At 42.9% G+C, this 25,049-nt stretch overlaps 1 protein-coding gene and 1 long non-coding RNA gene across 3 annotated transcripts; one reads left to right on the top strand and one right to left on the bottom strand.

The window, feature by feature from the left end:
- Positions 1-1,956: 1,956 nt before the first annotated feature.
- LOC130371271 (uncharacterized) lies at positions 1,957-4,948 on the bottom strand. 2 transcript variants are annotated; one of them, XM_056576992.1, is made up of 3 exons: positions 4,764-4,948; positions 4,102-4,164; positions 1,957-3,581 (listed from the first exon to the last, which is right to left on the bottom strand). In XM_056576992.1, the coding sequence occupies exon 3, from the start codon at positions 3,055-3,057 to the stop codon at positions 2,212-2,214; it is 846 nt and encodes a 281-aa protein (XP_056432967.1). In that variant the 5' UTR covers positions 3,058-3,581; positions 4,102-4,164; positions 4,764-4,948; the 3' UTR covers positions 1,957-2,211. The 2 variants fall into 2 exon arrangements, with proteins under 2 accessions (XP_056432967.1, XP_056432966.1); XM_056576991.1 differs by having other exon boundaries at positions 1,957-4,164.
- Positions 4,949-22,037: 17,089 nt separating this feature from the next.
- LOC130371277 (uncharacterized) lies at positions 22,038-24,267 on the top strand. Its single transcript, XR_008893167.1, has 4 exons — positions 22,038-22,213; positions 22,749-22,814; positions 22,951-22,987; positions 24,050-24,267. It is a non-coding gene; the product is annotated as an uncharacterized LOC130371277 (long non-coding RNA).
- Positions 24,268-25,049: the final 782 nt, after the last annotated feature.

Below are 25,049 nucleotides of genomic sequence, written 5' to 3'. Positions count from 1 at the left end.
ATCAACAAAAACATCCCTGGCAACATAAGTAACAGAACAGGTCCGCTGACGCTAGAGAGCTGAAGGGTTAGGGTTAATTCAGCTAAAGAGCTGAATTGAGTGAAGCCCAGTGGTGCCGGCAAACGATGAGTACCACTCATTCATGTATGTTTAGACGTTTATTGGCTAGGTATACATATTTACATTAACTTACAGTTAATTAGGTAAGTGCTGCATGCAGAGCTCAACTATTGTTCTTCATACGTTTTATTCTTTCTTTATTTATTATTCTCTACAAACTTACATCACCACTGTAAGATTCTTAACAAATATAACTTACTCAGTTGGGAAAATATTTTAAAACACAGTGATTTAGCCTAATCTTTAAGATCCTTAATGGGAAGGCTCCTCCACCACTCTGCACTTTTATACAGCAGAAGTCATCCAGCAGCAGAACCACAAGGTCTGCCTTAAGAGGGGACTGTGTAGTCCCTCTTAGGTCCAGTTCCTTTGGCCAACTATGCTTTTCTGTGAGAGCATCTAAACTATGGAACCAATTGCCAGTGGACATTAGAAACTCCACCTCACACCATACATTCACACACCATCTTAAGGGCTGGCTTTTGACCATACAAAAATGTGAGCACCTCTCATAATACATTAATGTTTGTCTGCCTCTATATTGATCCCCTAAGGGTTGTATGGCTGTATGGTTATATGTCTTATGTTTTAATGGAGCCATTCCATTGCATTATGTTTTATTACTGTATATCAATTGCTGTGTGATTTAATTTGTTATTTTATTTTCAGCCACCATGTGCCTAGTATAACATCTTGCCAAAGGACTACAGTTGAAAATTAGCCTGCTGGCTAACACTGGCGCATTTACAGAAATGTTAATCAATGTGCACTGTCCTTTAAATAAATAAATACAAAAAAATACAAATACATATATATATCCTTCCTCAATTTTTCACCTCCATTATTTTTTTTAAATATTCATTAAAGCTTGGAATCGCGCGCTTCTTTTCAGATTATTTTTCTCTTTTTTTTTCAGATACTTAATACTTTTTAAGATATTCTACTTTTAAAATATTATCTTTTTTTTTAACATGAGAGTCAATTGGAGGACGGCAGAGCCCAACTCTGGTAATTCAACTGTTTAAGACGTAACTAAATCAATTTTTCAACCGTTTATCTTAGTTCAAACCATTTAACAAATCTACACAGGGAATTTCGATATCATTTAAGCTTGATTCAGAATCAGTTTTAGTTTCATACCGGCTTCGTATTGAGTTGGTCTCATTGATTTACGGTGTGAGGCGAGGAGGCAGCAGAGAGAGAGGTCATGTTTCCCGAAGCTCCACTAGGCATTGGAAAAAACGACTTAATTCATCGTTCAGATCTACTTTATTTTATTTTATTTCATGATCATAATACTTAACAAAATGTAGTTTGTTTCCGTCGACCTCCATCGCTCGATTCAACAATACATTTTGGCACTTTTTATTTATATATCTTACTCCCGGATCAGACCGCAGCAAAAGGCTTGGACTTTCCTCGCGCCAACATGCCTCCGTACTCAGATATCTCAGGCACGGAGATTGGGAAATGCCCAGACTGCACCAAACTGCGACAGACAGTGGCTTTATTTGAAACGAGACTAGCAGCATTAGAAAAATATAAAGGACTCCTCCAAGATACAGTGCCGATGGGTGAGTTTGCTGAGCTAACTCAGACAAATACACATGAAGATGATCAAAGCTACACTGTATCCTTCCCGAAGCTGGACAAGAGAGAGACAGTTCCAGCTGTGTCTCACTGGCACAGTGTCGGCCAAAGTGAATCAACAAGTTCACTCAATGCCAAATGCTAAGCTACCCAAAGCTAAAGATGCATGTATCAGCCGGATTAGCCCGTCACTGAAGTTAACCCTGCCGCTGACGAACCGGTTCCTGCCACTTTAAGGGCCCTTACATAGTCGACGCGAGCAACGCGCGTAAACGACGCGAGTGATGCGAGCGACGCGCTTCCTTTCATAGTCTACACAGCATACGCGAACGTCGCGGGCAATGCATGACATGCAATACACCACTCACGCCATGGGTGGCAGCAGAGTCACCGGTCTTTTCGCGGGTGACATTCCAGGTGACATTCCGATCAAAGTTAGCCTGGTTCTACCAGACTCTCGTACTTCACTTCATTTCATTTGTACAGAGAGTCTGGACCTAATCAATTGACAAACGTTAACTCACTTGAAGGCGGGTGTCTGTTGAAGTTTAAAATGATTAGATCAGGGAGGCCATTCCTCCCCACCACGCCTCTCCAGGTGTCTCCATCGTTGCCCACGTGGGCGTTGAAGTCTCCCAGCAGAACTACGGAGTCCCCTACTGGAGCCCCATACAGGACTCCATTCAGGGTCTCCAAGAAGGCTGAGTACTCTGAGCTGCTGTTTGGTGCATACGCACAAACAACAGTCAGAGTTTTCCCCCCTACAACCCTTAGGCGCAGGGAGGCGACCCTCTCGTCTACCGGGGTAAACTCCAACACCGCGGCGCTCAGCCGGGGATTTATGAGTATCCCCACACCCGCCCGGCGCCTCACGCCCTCGGCAACTCCGGAGAAGAATAGAGTCCAACCCTTATCCAGGAGTACGGTACCAGAGCTGAGACTGTGCGTGGAGGTAAGCCCCACCAGATCTAACTGATAGCGCTCCACCTCCCTCACAAGCTCCGGTTCCTTTCCCCACAGCGAGGTGACGTTCCACGTCCCCAGAGCCAGCTTCTGCCGCCCGGGTCTGGTCCGTCGAGACCCCTGACCTTCGCTGCCACCCATGTGGCTGCGCACCCGACCCCAACGGGTCTTCCCACAGGTGGTGGGCCCATGGGATGAAGAGAGGGGGGGTGCCACGTAGTTTGTTCGGGCTGTGCCCGACCGGGCTCCGTGGCAAACCCGGCCACCAGGCGCTCGCCATCGAGCCCTCCGTCTGGGCCTGGCTCCAGACGGGGGCCCCGGGCTTCCTCCGGGCCGGGTCACATCTCCTCTTTTTTCGTTCTTCATTGGAGTTTTTTGAACCATTCTTAGTCTGGCCCCTCACCTGAGACCACTCTGCCATGAGAGACCCTACCAGGAGCACAAGGCTCCAGACAACACAGCTCTCAGGTTCACAGGGACACGCAAACCTCTCCACCACGATAAGGTGACGGTTCCAGGAGAGGGTCCCTTTTCAATCAGTCAAAACCCTTGGATGGGATAATAACTGCTCTAGACTTTTAACTAATGGTACATAATAAAATACTTTGTCTTTGATGAGACATTCACTGGATCCTCCAAGTTTCTTTCTAATTATGGTGGGAGCAATTGGAATTTCCTCTGCATCCACACAGCTGAACTGCTTCCTAATGACGCTGTCTGTCTAAATGTTGTTGCAATATTAGCAAAGGGGTCAATGAAATTGTCAAATATATCCATTGCATCATTTTCAAGTTGACTTGTTGTGCTATCTGAATGCTTTTTTACCACGTCCTTCACCTGCTTCCGGAGTTGTCCAATAGTGATGATTGATACTGCTGTACCCCAGCAACAATGTCATTCATGTCTTTCTGAAAATGAGATAAAATAGAAAGAGAGAGAGAGTCATGTCATTAATGTCAGAGGTTGGAACACATCATCATGATCACCACTGCTACTTTTGATATACAGATTTGCTGATAAAATAGTAATTAACATGAGGTATCACCACTGTATCACCACTGTAAACTGCTTTGCTTAAAAAGGAATACTTCACCCATACAGAACCGGCGTTTTATCATTATAAAATCGCTATTATAATATAATGAATTCGATTTTTCTTCCCTCAGTCTTCCCTTGGCCCAGCTGTCCTATTAATCCTACCCCTATATTTTACTTTTTTTTTATGTAGGGTTAGACAGTGAGACCATAAAACACTCTTTACTCCTTTTCTCAGGCTAGGATGTTCTAGTATAAAGGTGCACATTTATACGACATAGGATCTCAGAGTTCTATACACCTTCATATTTCCGCCGGTGAAGTAGGTCTTTAACTGTGTAAATAACAAAATGTTTTGTTCTGTTCAAACACATTTTTAGGGAAGCATTGTACCTGTGACAAACGATGCTTGGCTCGGGCATTTATCACAAAGGCAGTGGCATGTGTCGTCAGATCCTAAAAAATATATATATAGATATTAATGTAGTAATTAGAGGTTAATATGGATTTACAATGTTTTTTTCAGCTATAAAATAAGAAACTCCTCTTATTATTGAGGAAATTATTGACTGTTAATTTATTTGTAAGAAACAAAAGCAAGATTTTCTTTCTTAAATGGTCCCCGTTTAACGGGAAACTTCTTTTATTACGATTAAAACCAGTTTTTGTTTTGTAGTTCAGCAGATAAAATAAAATGATTTAATGTCATGGATTAGAACCATCGATTAGAACAAACGTGTGCTTTTGCTTCTTCAGTTTAACATTAACTATATATGTTTTAACATTTGTTAGTAAACTAAATAATAATTGCATAATTGCTAACACTTATGGTAAAGTTCACAGATTTCGACCACCTTTATAGTTTGATTACCTGGGCTAATGGCTTAATTATAACTGATTGTCGCAGATCTATATTGGCTAACCGTAATGTTACTCAGTATCATACAAATCTAATATTGTACCCCTAATTTCAACCTACAATTTCCACATGCATTTCTCATAAAATGAACGTGTCACGAGTCACGACGCTGTAAAAATCGTAGCTAGCCACTTACTTGTTGCAGCTGTAGTTGACTTTCCTCCAGTCGCTGTTCATCTGCTCGGTGACCCTCGTCTGGTCTGGTGCCTTCAAGAAGGTGGCTAGTAGGGATGAGTCGGTCGCGAACGATTCGTTCACAACGAACAAATCCCGAACGTGAACGACAAGAACTGATTCACCAAAACAAGAAGAACTGGTTCTTTGATTCTTTAAAAAAAAAGAAAAAAAAAAAAGATGGTCACGTAAATAAAATATACAAACGACTAGAGCTTCATCTCACCGCGATCTTATATTGATTGAGTCTACAACGTTCTCAAAGATTCAGCCAATGAGAGGTAGCAATGGTGTTGCTATGGCACCTGGGTAAACAAATGACAAGGTGGTACGTCCGCAACACAAGTTAACTAATGATCGTTGTAGGCTTCAATATCATGCAAGCACTTCATACGTTTTATTTTTTATTTTGTTCTACAACACGATTGCATGCTTTAATAAGGTATTGTTTTACCTACCATTACGAGTCTCGTTTGGTCTAATATTTATGGTGCACTGAGCTACTTTGAAGACGTCATTTAATTCTTACTGCACCGCTTTATGTATTAAGGATATTTATGAAAAAAAGGCACGTATGGGCACTTAACCTGGGTAATTTCGCCAGAACATTAGAAAGTCAAAGTAGTAGGCTACATGCATGCATGTTGAACATTTATTCCATCATTTCATGACCAACAATATCCCGTCACACTTGGTATGGTCCGAGTTGTTCGGCGCCGAACTTAAAAGAGAAAGAGGGGGGGGGTCGTGATTTATATAACTTTAACACGCAAATAATAACTACAAATTTTTGTTAACTCAAAATGTAATTGCCATTGTTTGATTACATGACTATAAATTACACACGACAACCCTCAAACCACCACCACCCCCCCCCCCTCACACACAAACCCTTAATGGTTTAACGTGAGTATAGGGCAGAGGGCAGTCATTTTGACCTTCAACAAAGAAAGATGAATCCGACACGAAAAAGAAGTGCTGCGTGGAACGACTTTATTTGCGTCAATGATGCCCTGTCATGCAAGGTCTGCAAAAAGAAAATCTCTTTTAAAGGAGGCTCGACCGCCAACCTCTACCGCCACCTGAGGACTATGCATCCTACATTGCATGCAAGGCTAACTTTGGAGCAGAGGGGACAGGAGGGCAGGGGCACTGCTGCTCCTGCTGCTTCTGCTGCTGCTCTTGCTGCTGCTCCTGCTGCTGCTCCTGCTACTCCTGCTGCTGCTCCTACTCCTGCTGCAAACCCTGCACCACAAGCCTCAGCACCACCTTCAGGAACACGCCTGTATGGAGGACAGACCCGGTTGACTGATTTTATTCAAAAGCCAATGCCACCAATGCAGCAAAGGTCAGTTGATGATGCCCTGATGCTAAAAGACCTCCAGCCCTTTTCCATGGTGGAGGACACAGGCTTCAGGGCATATACCAAGGCCCTCCATCCTTGGTATGTCCCGCCCAGCAGGAAGACTGTAGGCGCCTAAATGCCTATTCGCTTTATTTAAATTCATATTTTACAATGACAGTTGGATTTTCATAAGTGAAATAATAGTAAATATAATAATAGTTAATTGTGTTAATTTCGAATGCATAGCATTTTATTTTGTAATTCACTTGCAAGGTTTTCGGTGTACGCGCACATTTAATCACTTTATTTTGAAGTGTGACAGTTGGTGTGTGTGTGACAGTTGGTTTTTAACTACCGGTCTTACGGTCAGGAAAATAAGCTTGGAGCCACACAGTTTTTTGACCTCTCAATTTCTCTCTCGTTCTCGTACCTCTAATTAGAACCTCATTGTGGAAAAGGATTGTTTTATGTATTTTGCGTTGGACAAGTAAACCCTTTAAAACATCACGTCGTGGTCCGGTGGATTATTATCGTGGATATTGGATGCGGTATGCGTCGAAGGGAAAACGGAGCGTCAAGCTGAAGCTTCACATTAGAAATATTATTGATCCTACAAAGACCATCTCGAAGATCATCATGCCGAGTCTTTACGAAAAAACCAAAGTGAAGGTTATGGACAAGGTTAGTAAGGCAACAGCAATCTATTTGACGACGGACGGCTGGACCTCTCGTACCACAACCAGCTTCCTCGCTGTGACTGCACATTTCATTCACGACTTTGAAATGGTCTCTTGCCTGCTGTACTGTACTGAGTTCACGGAACGCCATACAGCTGCAAACATGGCTGAATTCATGAGAAAGATTGTCATTGAGTGGGGAATTGAGGAAAAAATTGTGGCATGTGCGACAGACAATGCAAAAAATATGATCCTCATGGTCAAATTGCCAGGCTGGACTCACCAACCGCAGAGCTGCCAACTTTTCAAAAAACCTTGGAGTGAGATTTTGTCGCGGGTACCCCTGACAACGCAGGCTCAGATTTGAGAGAATTGTATTTAATTGGATGTTGAACCCATGTTGTACCTGCATTTTGGTGGTTTGTGGGTAGGCCCCAAGCCATTGATAGGGGCGGCTCACTGGAGATGGGCAATATTGGTTACATTATGTGACGCAAAGACATAGCTGAAGGTCCAAGGAGAAAAATCTCAAATAGTTTGGGAAATACCAGTGTCATTTGACCCATCTGTAACAAGGGTATAGGGGGCTTTTTTCATCTCCTTCACAAGCCCCTGTGTGAAATATGGCGCTATTGCTTCATTGGTAATGCAGGATGACTTTGTCCTAGCACACCTGTACTCCTGTGCTGTCTTCGAATCTCCGAAACATTCTTTTAGGAGAGGCCCTAGGTGGTCCGCAAAGGCTAGGGGGATGTTGTGAACTCCCAACCCAGCTGTCATTTTGACCTCAGCTCTTCTTGTCTGTAAGAAATTAAAAATGATTAGCCCTAACCCAAAAGACCATCATTTATTTCAAATCACCTGCAATAATTGGCCACAGGTAAAAAACACATTCAGCAACTAAGATCTCAAATTAAGAAAATTCTACTGTACTACACCACAAAACACAAATTAGTCAGAACTATCAACCATGACTTTACCGTGATCAACTATAACACACAACTCTTGACTGAACCTTGACCATTACACATATCATACCTTAGCATCTTGTGCAGACATGCCCCCAACAGAGGGAATGGGCATTGCATATTGTGATATTGTGGCTGAGGACTGGAGAGCCCGTTGCTTTTCTTGGTGGCTTTTGGTTTTTATGTGGCGCACTACATCTGTCACACCCTGATGGCAACAGGAGTTTTCAATTCGGGACACTGCACACCAGTAGTGTGTGATGAGGGTCCCTCTCGTAATAAATGGCCATGAAGAGGTCCACTCATTTTTGAAAATGGATCTATATGTTGATGCTCCAGCCAGAGCACGACTCTTCTGGCCCTGGTGTTGGATTGGGGGAGACCCTTCTGTCTGTCCCTCTGTGTCTTCTTCCATCTGCTCTGTTGGTCGTGCTATTTGTCCTGTCTGTTGCTCCTCTGCATGTGCTTCTATTTGTCCTGTCTGTGGCTCCTCTGCATGTGCTTCTATTTGTCCTGTCTGTGGCTCCTCTGCATGTGCTTCTATTTGTCCTGTTTGTGGCTCCTCTCTGCATGTGCTTCTATTTGTCCTGTCTGTTGCTCCTCTGCATGTTTGTCAGTCTGTCCTGGCTGTAGCTCTAGCTGACCTGTCTCCTGCTCCCTCTGTCCCGTGTGTTGCTCCTCTGTCTGTTGTCCTGTCAGTGGTTCTGGCTGTTCTGGCTGTTCTGTCAATGTGTTTCTCTGTCTTTTTTCACTTGGCTGCTTCTTTAAATAAAATAAAAGGTTTCGCTTTTGTCCTGTCAAAGGTCTCTTACGGGACATCTTTGAAACCTTAAAGAATTAAAATGGCGATCATGTTGGTTTAATAACTCTACTCTCAGTTATAAGAACATGCCTACTTCTATTGCACACATTTCTTGTAGCCTATTATTTATGTTAAGGTCACCACACTAAATCAAGTCCACAGACACGCACACACACAAACAAATAATTTCAAGATTTAAAGTTTAAGAGAGTGAGTTCTCAATTGAAATGCATTTCATTGTAACATACCTTGTAAGTAACGTCTCAGATGAGAGTTTACATTCCCATCTGACTTCTCGAGGTAGTTTTTCCCGCCGTCTCACTATTCTTCTGTCGCTAACTTCGGATGCAGGTTCAGTGGCGCTCAACAGCGCCATCTACCGTCGGGTAGTTTGGAAAGGAACGAACGCGTCTTTTTTTTTTTTTTGCCGTGAGAAATTGGATGTGTGGCGTGTGTGCGTGTGTAAACAGGCAAAAGAGTGTGTCACACGGTGAAACCGTGAGAGTTGGCAGCTCTGCAACCATGCTTTGCCCACACTCTGAACCTGGTGGTGAAATGTGGTCTGAAGGTCATCTCTGCCACTGTTGGTAAAGTGAAGACGATCGTGGAGTACTTCCACAAGAGCTGCACATCTGCTAAAAAACTCCACGACACCCTGAAGCAGATGGACCTCCCCGACCTCAAGCTGATCCAAGAGTGTCCGACCCGGTGGAACTCCACGTTCTACATGCTTGAGCAAGTCTATAAGCTAAAGGATGGGGTTATAGCCACTCTGGCACTGGTCAACCCCAAAATGGTTACATTGACCGAAGAAGAATGGTTGGAGGTTGCAAGGGTCTGTGAGGTGCTGAGTCCATTTGAGGACGTCACCAGAGAAGTCAGCGCTGATAAGTAAGTTCATCAAGTAATAAATAAATATATAGATTAAAAGAGATAAAACAGTTAAAAATAACTATACTACTAAAGAACTATTTACATTAACTAACCAACTAAACTATTTACAAAATTAATGATGAATATGCTACTTAACTATTTACATTAACTAACTAACCCATAGTGTTTAAATGTGGGTGATAATGTTTAAATGTGGGTGTTCTTTTCCCTCACTCTCCACCTCATCCCTAACTCTCCACCTCAAGCTGGTGTGTAGTGAGCGTTCTGGCACCAATTGGCTGCCGTGCATCACCCAACTGGGTGCTACATATTGGTGGTGGTTAGTGAGGTCCCCCCTTCACTTTAGGCGTCTTTGAGTGTTATTAATTATTATTATTATTCATGTTTAACCTCTGTTTTCCTTTTATTCCTAGTCTGTTTTACATAGTTTTGAATGATGACTATATGCTCTGTAAGGTGACCTTGGGTGTCTTGAAAGGCGCCTCTAAATTAAATGTATTATTATTATTATTATTTAACTAAAATAACTAAACTATTTACAAAACTACTAATCAACTATTTACATTAAAGGGACACTGTAATATTTTGAGTAATTTATTACCTCAAATCAACATATTCATTCATAAATAAGTCCTCATTGGTGTAAAATTATCGCTGCCAAAAATCTCACTTATCCTCCTGAGCGAAGAATAATTAATATTAATATCAATATGGTTACATAGGACGGGTAAGCTTCATGGAAGCTTCCATTTTCTTCCAGTCTATGAGCTGCCGAGAGGGACAAAAAGCACTACGTCGTACAGGAATTGCAAACGCGTTTTCACTCTGAGCCAGCGTGACGGTGGAACAGAGCTTAGTTTAGCGAGACGAGTTTTACCGGCAAATTTGAAAATGCACCGCATTTTTTTGAAAGACCATAGTTATGCCACGCCACAGGAGAAGGAATCATCGTCGGCAAGAAAACGAAAAAGAGCGTTAAAAATGCAACGTGACCAGCGAATACAGAAAAGGAGGGTAAACATCTGAGTCGCTTTTCCAAGGTGGAAAGAGCTGATGAAGGAGAAAGATTTTGAAAGGGATGCCGATGTTGCCTGCTTTCTTCTCGACAGGTAAGTCGATGTCACTGTCTAAAGTACAAGCTTTTGTCATTGCCTGGTTGTGCAATTCATTACATAGGCGGCACAACAGTGGAACACTGATACAGTAGCCGCGTTTACATGGACACATCTATGCCGCATAGATTTCTATGCGGAAAAATGGTCATGTATACGCCTCATTCGGAATACAATTATCTGTTCGGCATAGGCCCAATCCCATTTCTACCCCTTACCCCTTCCCCTTACCCCTCCCCCTTACCCCTTCCCCTTGCCCCTCAATACAGAGGGGTAAAACGTTCCCCTAGGAAATGGGACGCCCCTCCATTACGTGGCTTCATCGTCGCTGACTGCGGACAGCTGACTGCTATGTCAACAGAGGCCACGAGTAGGCATGTTTCAGATCAAGCATACGTTGCGTTGCCTCACAGACGTGTCTTGTCGTGAATAATTTGTTGATAGGCTACAAAAATCTTGATCTTCATTCTAACTGACCACTATATCAAAGCACAACAGTACAAGAACATATTGCATTTGGTTTCTTTATTAAAAGTAGACAATTACCAATGGAAACACGTAAAATGTGCCGGTGGAAGAGCATGAAGATCCTAAATAATGTTAAAACGTTAATTCATATTAGTTACGATCAGTGGGTGTTCAGAAGGAAATACAGTTGAGTTCCACGCGCACAGACCCCTCTCAAAGGCGGCAATTGAGTCGCATTAATTATTCATTCATGATGCCGTCCTCACCGGTTATAATGTCGGTTGCCTTGGTCATTTTTCTGTTTCTACGCCTGTCTGCTGCTAAACAAAGACACCGGAGGCGACGAATGTACCACCGACGCATACGTCTGCTGACGAATCAAATGATGGTACGTATAACTTCTTTATTTTTTCATTGTATGAAATAGGACTATCAGTTAACCAGCCGGCTCAGCTGGAAATGTAGGCTAGCTCTCGTATGTGTTTGTATACGATCTGTTTTTTAACCATGTATGTGTTAATTTATTTTTGTCAGTGCCGGGTGAGTTAGGAAATGTTATCATCAAGTGGTTTTAAATAGTGATGTAATGGTTTGCGTCGAGGCATCGGGGCGTGTGTCAAGTAGGTGTCGGCTCCTCCCCAGCGAAGCTCCGTATCGAGTAGGATTCACAGGCGAAATTACGTTGTGCTGTCCCGCGATATGAAAATCTTAGACAAATGATTTATGAATTCTCAAATTATTTGATCGAACCACTTTGGTGGTTCATCTGGCGAGGCTTTGACATTTCATGACGCATCATCTCGACCCCAGTTTGAACATCAGTCTTTTTGTTTCTCCAGGCGGATCGTCCACCTATGTACTGCAGGGTGGATGCGACTGTGCCCATCCTGCGGATATGGCGCGATGAGGGGGCTGAACTGTGGCAAGACTTTCGCCTGTCCAGACGTGCCATGAACAGCCTGCAGAGGCTCCTGGACAGGGGGCAAGATCATGGTTGGGGGAATCAATTTGAAATCCTGATCTACGTCTATTGGCTTGCCCATGGACTGTCATACCGGGTGGTATCCAGTGTCTTCAGTGTACCAAAGGCAACTGTGCACAGAGTAATACACCGGGTGGCACAGAGTATATGGAACAATTTGAACAGGGTGATCTCCTTCCCAAAGGCCTATGAGGAGCTGAAAGCAGTAGGGCAAGGGTTTGCCGATCTATCAGGGACCCCTGCTTTTGTAAATGTTGTCGGGGCGATAGACGGAACCCATATTAGGATCAAGCCACCACAACAACATCGTTTAGACTATCTAAATTATAAGAATTTCTATTCAATTAACATGCAGGCCATATGTGATGCAAAGGGGACATTTTTGTGGGCTACCCAGGGTCTGTCCATGACACAAGGGTAATGAAAAACAGTCCCTTTTATTTGACTGCCAGGTATCCACCGCCGGGTTACATGCTCTTGGGTGATGGTGGGTACCCCTGCCTCCAGACGCCCGTATGTCTGTTGACTCCCTACAAAGAGCCGGTGATTGGGCGGGTGCAGCAGCGCTTTAATTACCGCCAATCCACTCTGGCGCGTTCTGTAATAGAGCGGGCCTTCGGGATGATGAAGACAAGGTGGAGGTCAACCCTTTTCCGGGCGCTTGAAGTCAAGCCTACCTTTGCCCCCCAGGTCATTGCTTCCTGTGCCTTCTTGCACAATGTGTGCTTAAACAATGGAGACACACTGGATCCTGATGCAGACATTGCCAGGGATGACCTTGACCCCCATCCCCCTCAAGAACCAATGGGACTAAATGAAACACCAGGATTTGCTATCCGAGACTCACTGGCTGCCCAAGTCTCATGAATTTTAAATGTTATCACTTGTAAATATTTTTTTCTACAGTTACCTGTTGGTTTTTATTACGCCTACTTATCACTTGTAAATAGTTTTTCTTGTTGGTTTTTATTACGCTTAATATTATCACTTGTAAATAGTTTTTCTTGTTGGTTTTTATTACGCTTACTTATCACTTGTAAATAGTTTTTCTTGTTGGTTTTTATTACGCTTACTTATCACTTGTAAATAGTTTTTCTTGTTGGTCTTTATTACGCTTACTTATCACTTGTAAATAGTTTTTCTTGTTGGTTTTTATATTACTTATCAATTCAATTAAATTCAATTTTATTTGTATAGCCCTTAATCACCATTACAGTCTCAAAGGGCTTAACAGGCCAAATATTTGTGACACCCCCCTTTACCCATGCCCCAACACGGGCAAGAAAAAACTCCCTTGAATCAGCAAGGAAGAAATCTTGAGAAGAAACGCAGTGTAGGGGATCCCTTCTTCCAGGGATGGTCAGGAGTGCAATGGGTGCCACAATTGGCATACAGGTAAATACATGTACATCATATTAAAATGGTGATGGGGTTCTGGCCGGTTATCCAGGCATCCAGTCCAGCACCCGCAGCACGCTACAACTGACAGAATAGTGAATTATCACTTGTAAATAGTTTTTCTACAGTTACCTGTTGGTTTATGTTCCCTTACAAGTTTATCCTGATGATTATGTTCATACTGTGTTATTTATTTGTTGATTGATAGTTGTTTTAAAACTCATTGATAAATGTTTTAAAACTATCTGCTTCTTGTAGCATTTATCACACATAGAAAAAACTTTTGTAAACAAGAACATTTAATTGTTCAACAAGTAACTTTAAAATTAGAAATATATATAACAATAATAAATAGGAATAATAAATAGCATACATTTATAAATAGCAATAAATATATACAATAATAACAATAATAAATAGGTATAATAAATTAATAAATAGAAATATATATAACAATAATAAATAGGAATAATAAATAGAATACATTTATAAATAGCAATAAATATATACAATAATAACAATAATAAATAGGAATAATAAATTAATAAATAGCAATAAATAGAAACATAACATTAATAAATAGGAATAATAAATAGCAATAAATAGAAATATATACAATAATAAATAGGAATAATAAATAGCATACAAAAAACATAGGAACAACAAAAATCAATAATTATAATTTGTTGACCATCCTCTCAAAGAGATCAAGAAAGCGATCTGTCTTGGCCTCACTCTCTTCATGGCGCCTCTGCTCCTGAAGTGCCTCCTCAGCCAGGAGTTCTGCAACTGTTTTGGACCTCCTTCGCATGATTGATGTGGTCGGCGGGTGTACTGGGGTGCTGGCTGCTGTCGGGGGTGCTTGGTTGTAGGGCTCCACCATCTCCTAAAGAAACAATGCAAGTCAGTTGTTAGAAGTCATTTTCTTTAGAAATGTTCAGCTAATATCTCATGAAACATGATTGAATAGCCCTCATCCTCATCCTCATCGTCATCCGCTTATCCGGGGTCGGGTCGCGGGGGGAGCAGCTCAAGCAGGGGGCCCCAGACTTCCCTTTCCCGGGCCACATTGACCAGCTCTGATGGGGGGATCCCGAGGCGTTCCCAGGCCAGTGTTGAGATATAATCTCTCCACCTAGTCCTGGGTCTTCCCCGAGGTCTCCTCCCCACTGGACGTGCCTGAAACACCTCCCAAGGAAGGCGCCCAGTGGGCATCCTTACCAGATGCCCGAACCACCTCAGCTGACTCCTTTCTAAGTAAAGGAGCAGCGGCTCTAATCCGAGTTCCTCACGGATGGCTGAGCTTCTCACCCTATCCCTAAGGGAGACGCCAGCCACCCTTCTGAGAAAACTCATCTCGGCCGCTTGTACCCGCGATCTCGTCCTTTCGGTCATCACCCAGCCCTCATGACCATAGGTGAGGATAGGAACGAAGATCGACCGGTAGATCGAGAGCTTTGCCTTGCGGCTCAGCTCTCTTTTCGTTACAACGGTGCGGTAAAGCGAACGCAATACCGCCCCCGCTGCTCCGATTCTCCGGCCAATCTCACGCTCCATAGTACCCTCACTCGCGAACAAGACCCCGAGGTACTTGAACTCCTTCACTTGGGCTAAGGACTCATTTCCTACCCGGAGTAAGCAATCCACCGGTTTCCTGCTAAAAGTCATGGCCTCAGATTTAGCGGTGCTGATTGAATAGCAGTTAGTGAAATTCATGAAACCACATCACCCTCACCATGAGGATAACCATGGGGTCTTCTTGAATCGAGGACACAGGGACTGGTGGGTCGATTGCTGGCCGGGCACCAAGAACCTCATGCATCAAATCGTAATACTGCCACGTCGCCACAGTCACCTCCCCACTTTCCGTCCCCGACCCAGTTTTGGGAGTTCTCAAATCCTGAAAGAACAAACAGACACACACACACACACACACACACACACACACACACACACACACACACACACACACACGCAAATACTCAATTACAACAAAAACAATGGTCTCGTTTGGTTGATACATTCATTAGGCAATTGGTAATTGTTTATTTCAAACTAGACACATACCTTGTACTTCTTTTTGAGGTTTTCCCACTTCTTAGAAGCCTGTTGCGTTGTAACTTTTCCCTCCATCCCCATTTCTTCCAGAAAAAGCCTACATCACAGCCAACGTACAGTATAACGACACAGACATTCAGTGGGCTATTGAGCTCAACACAGAAATACCAAAGTAGAAAACAGACGCAAGAATGAAAAGATTGAACAACGTAAGACTCACTCCCACTGTTTTCGGGCGATCATTTTTGACTTGAGAAACTCATTGTCCCTGGTCGACCTGAAATTAATGAGGTGTCTGGTCTCCTGTGGTGTCCCTGAGGTAAAAGTGGAAAGGAAATCTTCAGTTTGACAGGCGAGCGAGGTAGCCTAGCTGGCAGCTTTACCGATATCAAAGCAGTGCGCCGGTATAATCAACCAAGGAATAGTAGTAGTAAGCAAATCCACTGCACACAAATTTTACTTGAAACCTTAACATGTCATGTCAAGGGTTATCGGATATCTATCTCAACAAATAGCGATAACGGAACAAATTAGCATCGGCTTCTAGTGATTCAAAACAAACTTGACTAGTGAATCAAAACAAACTTCACTAGTGATTCAAAACTAACTTCACAATTAAAAACCGATCGAAAATAGTTTTATTACACCTGTCTGCCGTAATTAAAGTGCTGAAAATACTTACATTTGTGCATTTCCTTTGTTTGAGCCATCGCTGCTGTTGATAATGATGCTGTTGATGATGATCGTGATTTCGCTTGGCCACTAGAGCGCGCTAAAATCTTGTATGTATAGTTCAACGGTTATTTACCGTTATGTCATGTTTTATATCGAGCTCAGAGATCGCATTGTCCGTGTATGACTTCGAGCTGAATATACAGTCAACTTTACATCATGAGTCCGAATGATAACAACTAGTAAAAATGCATTTTCGGCCGGATTTTCCTCGAAGCCCTCCCTTTGAAGTGTGGTCATTGGATAGCTTCGTTTCAAGCTACGTTTTGGCTTCGTTTCAAGGGCTACGTAGCCTTTTGTCTTCGCCCTACCCCTTAACCAAAATGAGAATTGGGACACCCTTACCCCTTCAAACCAAGGGGGAGGGGTAAGGCGGAGGGGTAAGGGGTAGAAATGGGACGCAACCATAGATTCTATGCCGAATAGAATAGGTGGTGTAGTCCGTTTTAAATCGCCATGTATACACTTATTCCGCATAGATTGGGGTTTAACTTAGAGCAGCCGCAGTAGTTCACTGAGCTCCGTCGGTACTTTTAAGCACACCGAACTTCACCGCTGTCAAGGAAAGTGGATTTATTGCCTGATTCACGTCTTTGTTATCACTCCGTAAAAGTAGTCCGGTAAGCGTGTCCGGTTGCTAAGCGACGGGACATGGGTGTTTATTAATGAGGTGTCCGCGCGCGTCCGAGATAACTGTAAATGAGTAGGCTACTACTAGTACTTTTGCAGGCTGAACGTTAAAATACTTCTTAACTTAGAGAGATGGCAGCTGCAGTAGTGTGCAATTGGACCTTCGAGGATTCCTGGTCACTAAATTCCCGTAAGACCACTCTCTCCCACCAGTCTTGGCTGCGGACTCACATCCAAATTCCTCTTGTTTGCGGCGGAGCATATAGGGTAAATATAAAGATCTGACGAGAAATTGACGTTGCTGCGCTGTCCTCCTCCTTCTTAATTGAAGGAGCAGGCAGAGAAAAGCTCTCTCCTGCTGTGCTTTCATTAAAATCAAATTTAAAATCCCCGATAGAGATAAGACATCCATTATGTCGCCGCCGGTCCAGAGAGAGAAAGCGATACACAACTCTTTATATGTAGGCCTATTCGGCATATTAAACCGTCGGCCTAATGCGCCTCTTGTTTGACTTATCGGACAAACGGCCCTTCGGAACAATGAGTTACGTTTTCGTAACATTGTTCAAATAATGACTATCGTGAATGATGACTGAAATAATTCACTATCTTACACTAATGATTCAATGCCGTTTGAAGTTTGTTAAAAATAACGAACCTCATCATCATCACTCGAATGACTCGATGAGGTAGTAGGTGTCATGTCACAGCTTCTTGGCACATACTGCCCACCGTAGTTTTTGGACAAGCGAGCACTATTAGTTTGAATGCAATATACAATTGTACCACTAGATGGGAGTAATTTTTACACAGTGTCCCTTTAACCAAAAAACTAAAATAATTAAACTATTAACAAAACTATACATTTCCCCACTGCAGGTATGTGACAGCCTCAAAGGTCATTCTTCTGGTGAAGGGGCTACAGAGAGTCACAGAGTGCCACCTCAGGTCAAACCAGTTCAGCCAAACAGAGGTGGAAGCAATGTTGAGAGTCCTCAACAATGAGCTGGGCCCACCGTTTCCACAGGCTTGAGCAGGAAGCCCACCTAGCTGAAGCAGCACTTCTGGACCCAAGGTTCAAGAAAAGAGCCTTTTCAACAAGCCAAGCTGCCTCTGAGGTGGTAGAGCGCCTCACTCGTTCTGCTGCGCAGGTGTTGAACTCCCACCCAGAGCAGGCTGCAGAGGCTGCAGAAGCAGCAGCAGGGGCCTCAGTCAAGGAGAGCAGCTTCTGGGGAGAATTCGACGATGAAGTCGCCTGTCTGGTGTCTGGGGAGAACTCATCAAATGAAGCTGAAGCGACGCTGGAGATGCACTCCTACCTTGAGGAGCCCATGTTGCCTCACTCATCCAACCCGCTGGCCTGGTGGAAGAGCCGTCAGTTGGTTTACCCACGGTTGACGCAGCTCATGCTGGCAAGGTTGTGCGTTTTGGCAACATCTGTTCCATCCGAGAGGGTCTTCAGCAAGATGGGGATGGTCATCTCCCAGCGGCGGAGCAGGCTCAAGCCTGAAAAGGCCAAGCAAATAATGTTTTTAAATGGAAATTGATTGAATCTAATTTGATTCTATGTTTTATTAGTTCATTGTTCGATTAAATGTTTTTTCCCCAATATGTTTGTTATGTTACATTTTTTAAATATAAAAATTACATATTTATATTTTCCAAGCATACATATTTATATTTTCCATATAGCCCGGGGTCCAGACCAGCCCACTTTTACATTACATACCGTCGAAAAATAGCTGATTCTAACTAGTCTTCAAGATGAATGTGTTTCTAACGCAATTTTAGTAATTTAAATGTTGACACAACAGTACATATTTGACTATTATATTTAAGAGGAAGCCAAGCTTCCCTTGCAGTCTCAGAGAAATCGCCTTTGGAGCAAACCAATTAGACCTGTAAAACAGACATACCAGCAAGGGATGCAGGAACCGGCCTCATCTCTTAGGCCAGCCTAATTTTCTTGCACTGCAGGTCCTATTGTAGAGTAAATGTGGAGATTAGGCTATTAAAATACGGGATAGTTAAATATTTAGGCCTACAGGATAAATATTAAAACGGGAAGACGGCGGGGAATAAGTTAAAATAAGGGAGACATAGTCATTCCAAACTATCGTTCAAGATGTTAGGGTCACTGAAGGAAAATAAAGAAACTAATGCTTGCGTTTTTTGTTTGGTGCAATTGATGTCTGCGAGCCAGGAGGATGTCTGGGTGGTAGCTTGGTGGTAGCTAGTAGCTAGCTATTACAGCATGTGAAATGGTCGAACTGCGTCGTATAGGCCAATGCTACAGAATTTCTCTTTTTTTGTTTTATCCCCCCTCGTTTCCACCGCGGGGTGCAGTTCGATTCAGTGCGTCTTGGCAGCTCAATTCCGGCTGGCGTTTCGACCGCCACCGGGAAAATTCAGCCTTCCATGAGTGCCACTACAAGCAAGCAACCACGTAAATCCTTCCACTGTCGAACATATTTTGCTCAAATTTGCGGGCTCTCTGTCTGATGTATCTTTGGTCATACCATTCGATGTGGGGCCACTCATATATCTCCCTACATTTCTGAAAATGGACTTGACCTCCATCTGTTTATTGGATGAACGCATTTCCCAATCCCAGGATTCTTTGCTCCATTCTACGTCAATTCAAGAGCAAACAAAGAAATTAAACTGCAGTTTAATTTTTTATTTATGACCATGATAGTTCTGTAATGTCTGAATAATGAAGAATTAAATGTATAGTAAAAAAATATATACATAATTATACAATGGGGGACCTAAATCCAGCGATCTGATTGGTTCCCAACTGTTGTATAATTAGCGTATACACAACTGCTATGACGCCCGATCATTTTGTGAAAGTATCACTCCGCGCCTTGAAGAGGAAACCGTTACAAAGTATCGTAAGAAACTATCACACAGAGATTTAACTTGACCATGGAGGAGGGGATTCACCAGCGGGGAAATATATCCTTCGACCTCCGGGAAGGCCTCACAACCGATGAGTGGCTTCGGCAGCTTTCCCCGGAAAAAGAGCAAAATAATTCACGGCACGCAGAGCTAAGAAAAGAGGAAGTCGACCAATTAGAAAAAGAGCGAAACGAGTCGAACACTGTCAAGCAAACGAGGTGGGCAGTAAAATGCTTAGAAGAGTGGTGTGCTGCCAAAGATGTTGATATAAACTTTTCCACAATCTCAAAGGAGCGCTTAAATTGCATTTTAAGAGATTTTTATGCAACTGTCAGAAACAGGAAAGGGCAAACCTACGGATTAAGCAGTTTCATCGGTCTCCGGGCTGGCATCAACCGCTACATTAACGACCCACCGCTCAGTTTGTCCTGGTGTCTCATCAAAAACAGACTTCACTACCAGCAACAATGTCTTCACTGGCGTGGTAAAAACTATGAGGAAGAAGGGACTAGACACCACAGTCCACCACTTGGCGATTTGTGAAGAAGACTTAAAAGCCATGAAGAAATCACTTGATCCTGGCACAGCGGAGGGGCTTGTGGACAAAGTTTGGTTTGACGTTCAACTGCACTTCGGGCGGAGGGGAAACGAGGGCAATCGACAGCTGAAACCGTCCTTTCACCGTGAAATCTGACGAAAATGGTCTAAAATATGCCACACTAACGTTCAACGAACATACTAAGAACCACAATGATCCTCAAGGGAAAAATAGGGAGAGCACAAGAGGGTTCATGTATCAACTGCCAGGCGACCCTCTCTGCCCCGTCTCGTCTCTCCTCAAATACATCTCAAATACAACGTACAAATTAATATAAACGAATAGGCAAATAGTAGCCTATAAACTTGTTTAGTGTCGAAGTTAAAATGTTAATTATTGTAAATAAAATGTCAAACCGTATTTTTACTAGTGTGTGTGTGGAGTCATTTTGCCATAATTTTAACAGTTGTATAAAAGCAATAGCACAGTTCACAGTTCACTGAAGCCTAAAATCGGCGTAAATAAATAAATTGCCGGCGAACCGCTCTATCGGAGCCTTCTCTCGGAGGGACGCTAAAGTGTGTTGCATAGCGACCGTCGATGCATAGCGGCAGCCAGGAGGGACTACTTTTTTGTATTCTTTAATAAAAACGGCTATTTTGACTTTCTTGGTTTCTTTTTAAATGTAGTGTGTCTATGACTTTCGTTTCGCCATAACAGTAACCATTGTATAAAAGCAATAGATCACTTCAGTCAGTGGCATGTGCTCATTATACCACTGTGAAGGGGGTCGCCGGCCCTCCGCTGCGCGTCGGGGCCGGACAACGCCCCTTAACAGTGGTATAATGAGCACATACCACAGCCTGGCGTGATCTATTGCTTAAATATAAAACCATGAATGACACATAGAGAGTAAAGCAAGTGGTATAAATATTGGTAGGACGTTTGGATATACTATATAGTATATCTTGTCTATTTTCACGGGGTGTAGAGCCTAGAAGACGCTTAAATTTAGCTCAGGGCTGTCTCGCGGGGGGGGAGACACCTGTGAGATTCCCCGTCAAATGACGTAATCTGACGTAACGAACGAATCAAAACGAACGAATCAAACGAACGAATCGTTATAGTGAACCGAACTGAAAGAACTAGTTCCCGGGAAAGAATAATTTTGCCCATCACTAGTGGCTAGAGTGTCTTCTCTGTACATGATGATAAAATGAGTTGTACACTCTATATTCCTCACTGCATCCGTCGACACCACAAAGCAACCTGAAATCGGGGCTGCGACTGTGCAGTCGATTGACATGGCTCAATAACTGTTTTAGTGAAAAAGTAATAAAAACGCAGCAGATAACGCACCGCCAAAGCATCTCGTACTTCAACAAACCCAAACAAAAGTGAGACACTCGTAATGCAGACCATGAAAAGGGTGGAAAAAACATCGTAAAATTACGGCAACAACTATATAATGCGGACGTTTATCACATTATCTAGCAATATAGGGGAGGCAAGTGAGTCAAGTGTTTTCTATATATAGATATATTCGCCATAAAATAGTAGAATAACCTGTGGAACGAGTGCATATTCAAATATAGGTAATTTCACCCATGACTGCATCAGTTAATCAAATTCTCTATATTAACAATATTTCAAATGTCTCGCAACCCCCCTTTATGAAATGGTACCATCCAATGGGAAAGTGCGGGAATAAGGTCAGGTGGACGTAGCTAGCTTTAGCACGCGGCTGGCTGGCTTTCTTTTCGCCAGACTCCAGTCAGAAGCAGAAGCCGTTCAAGCTGCGCGACCGCGATTCAATCTTGTTAGTTTTAACTACGCCATGGACGATGATGGAAGAGATGCTATACACCCGGGCATGGATCATATAACAACCGCAGTATTGAAAGGTATTGTATACTTGCATATTAATTATATATATTTGTTTAAACCTGTACCTCTCCTTAGCCAGATAACATGTATTTGAATTGGAAAGTTGGATAGCAAGGTTATTAAGGGATTGCACAGTTACAAACAGTTACACGACGGACATTTTAACTATTTAAAAAGTGCACTATGGGGGAGAGGGCAACAAGTTGCGTACCCCTAGTTAGCATGCTAAACTAGCTAGCTAGAGTATGGCCGATGGAAAAAAAACTAATTTTGTTTTATAGCCCGTTTTCCTCCTTCCTCTTGCTGTTGTTCAGTTCCAGCTGCTCTGAGCGAAAAGACCGTTGCATTTCAAATACAAATATATAGCCCTAATCAGACCTCTGCGCGCAATCTCTTTTCGCGGGGCCCGTGTTGCCCGGGTCGCAGGGCCTGCAGTTCCCGTGCCATTCATTCATTAGGGACTTTAAGCAACGACGGTTGAAGGGACGGCTACGGCGTTCGAGTGACACTTTGCGCACGCCAATTCTATGTTTACATTTCTGGCCGTTGTAGCCCAACTGTCTACTACGGGAGAGCGACTGGTTTGCCGTATTCAATACTACGTTACATTTCAAGCAGGTAATTATACGTTTTTTATCGTATGTAATACTGTCATTTCGTGTTTATTTGATTCTACCGTTAGCAGCTTTATGGATTATTAGTATATTTGTTAAAGATACCCGCTAATTTGACAGATTTTCATGTTTGTTCATAGATATGTCCTCCGTTGCCCAAGAAGATGCTAGAACACAGTAAGTAACCTTAACGTTAGTTAGCCAGGCTAACGTTGGCGAACGTTGTAGCTAACAAATAGGCTATTCTCAACAGTTTTGATTAGAACTATTTAACAACACCGGTATCTTAACTATTACCTATTTTATATCCAAAACTGTGTAGTTGGTCATATGTTGAAGCTTGGCTAACTAGTTGCCCAAATGTATCTAGTGCCCCCATGGAATGGACAGAGAGGCACGACACTTTTCTTGCCAGAGAAGTGATAGTGTCGGAGCCATACCGATTTAAGAAGGGGAGTGTGGACAAGGGGAAGGCCTGGTCTGCAATCGCAGACCGTCTGAATAGTTCCCTGGACCTTTTATTTAGGGTGTCTCAGAGGTCTGTGAGGGAGAGGTTTGCCCTGATCCAGGACAAATTCATTAAAAAGAACAACAGAGATGAGAGGAGTTCAGGGACCTCAATAATCATGACAGAAATAGATCAATTAATTGAGGAGGTAACGGAGAAGGAGAAGGCAGCTGAAGAGACAAGAGGAGTGAATGAAAACAGAGGAAAAATAGAGGCAGACAGGGCCAAAGCAGAGGAGGCTAGGAAGACGGCCATGGAGAGGATGGGCCAAACGAAAAGGAGGCTGAGTGAGGATGGAGAGGATTGCAGGAAGCATAGGAGAAGTGGAAATGACACCCTTGCATTTTTGAGGGAGAGAAGCGCAATTGATAGAGCGCTAAAAGAGAAAGAGCTTGATTTAAAAAAAACTAGAGATGGAGGAGCAAGCGAGGAGGGCACAACAGGCACAGCAGCAGATGCTAGAAATGATGCAGATGATGCAGCAACAGCAGGCTCAAATGCAGGCTACCCAGGCCATGCTCCTGCAGCAGCAGCAGCAGCAAGGGCAAGCGTTGCTTGCTGTTATTGAAAAATTAAGTAAATGATCTAAGAGGTAATGCCTAAAGCACTAGCTATGTAGAGTCTGTGCTGTGCTTCTAATGAAAGCAATGTTATTACATTTTATGTGAACTCTACTTGTGAAAACTTTGTCTTGTCATGTCTTACAAATCTTGTTTTTTTTTCTCTTGCAGTGAACCTGGACTGGAGCATACTCACCAAATAAAAAAATTACATCAATTAAATAATAATATAAGCAAATCATTTTTAGATGACTGGTGAATAAATAAAACAGAATATAATGCACTGTACACACATGTCTGGACATTGCTCTTTTTTTTTTAAGGTGAGATAAGGTAACATATACCTTATCATTACATACTATATACATTATATCCTAAGGTAACCTATATTTTATCATTACATACTATTTACATTATATCCTAAGGCAGTGAACCCCAATTAGCGGCCCGCGGGCCAGATCCGGCCCGCAAGAGCAAAATGTCCGGCCCGCGCAGACCCACATGTCACATGTCATCTCCAAAAAAAAAAAAAAAAAATTTTTTTTTTTTTTTTTTTTTTTTATTTGCGCGGTCTGCTATATTTTCCCCTCAGCCCACACCATCCACTTGACCGTTGACGTTACTGCGTGCTGACGTAATAACGTGCTTCGTGCGTCACTTTCCCGCTATCCAAAAATCAACGGATTGAAAATTGATGAAAGAAACATGTCATTTGCCATGAAAAGGAAGGTCAACCAGGAGAACCGCCAGTTTAAAACTGAATGGACCGATGAGTATTGCTTTTCTTTACCGGACCATGCCAACGCAAAGCCGACATGCTTAATATGCAAGCAGAGGGTGGCTGTCATTAAATCGGACAACCTGACACAAACTGTTTGCATGCTGCCAGCTTTAATGGAAGTTTCCCAGAAAAATCTGAGCAACGCAAACCAAAGATTGCAAGCATGTTGACATCATACAAGCGGTCAGTTTTAACCATATGCAAAACGGCATCGGCACAAGAGAGCGCAACAGCTGCTTCATTGCATGTTTTCTGGATGCTTGATAAAGCTAAGAAGCCCTTTGCTGATGCAGAGTTCATTAAACAATGTGCAATTCACATGGCTGGTGAAATCTTAAATCAAGAGGAAAAAATCTAAACAAAAGTTGTGGAGCTATGAAAGCAGGTGCC

Source organism: Gadus chalcogrammus, chromosome 18 (genome assembly GCF_026213295.1).
Source record: "Gadus chalcogrammus isolate NIFS_2021 chromosome 18, NIFS_Gcha_1.0, whole genome shotgun sequence".
Taxonomy (NCBI): Eukaryota; Metazoa; Chordata; class Actinopteri; order Gadiformes; family Gadidae; genus Gadus; species Gadus chalcogrammus.
The sequence above is the reverse complement of the archived record's forward strand: the minus strand, read 5'-3'. Positions and strand labels throughout refer to the sequence as shown.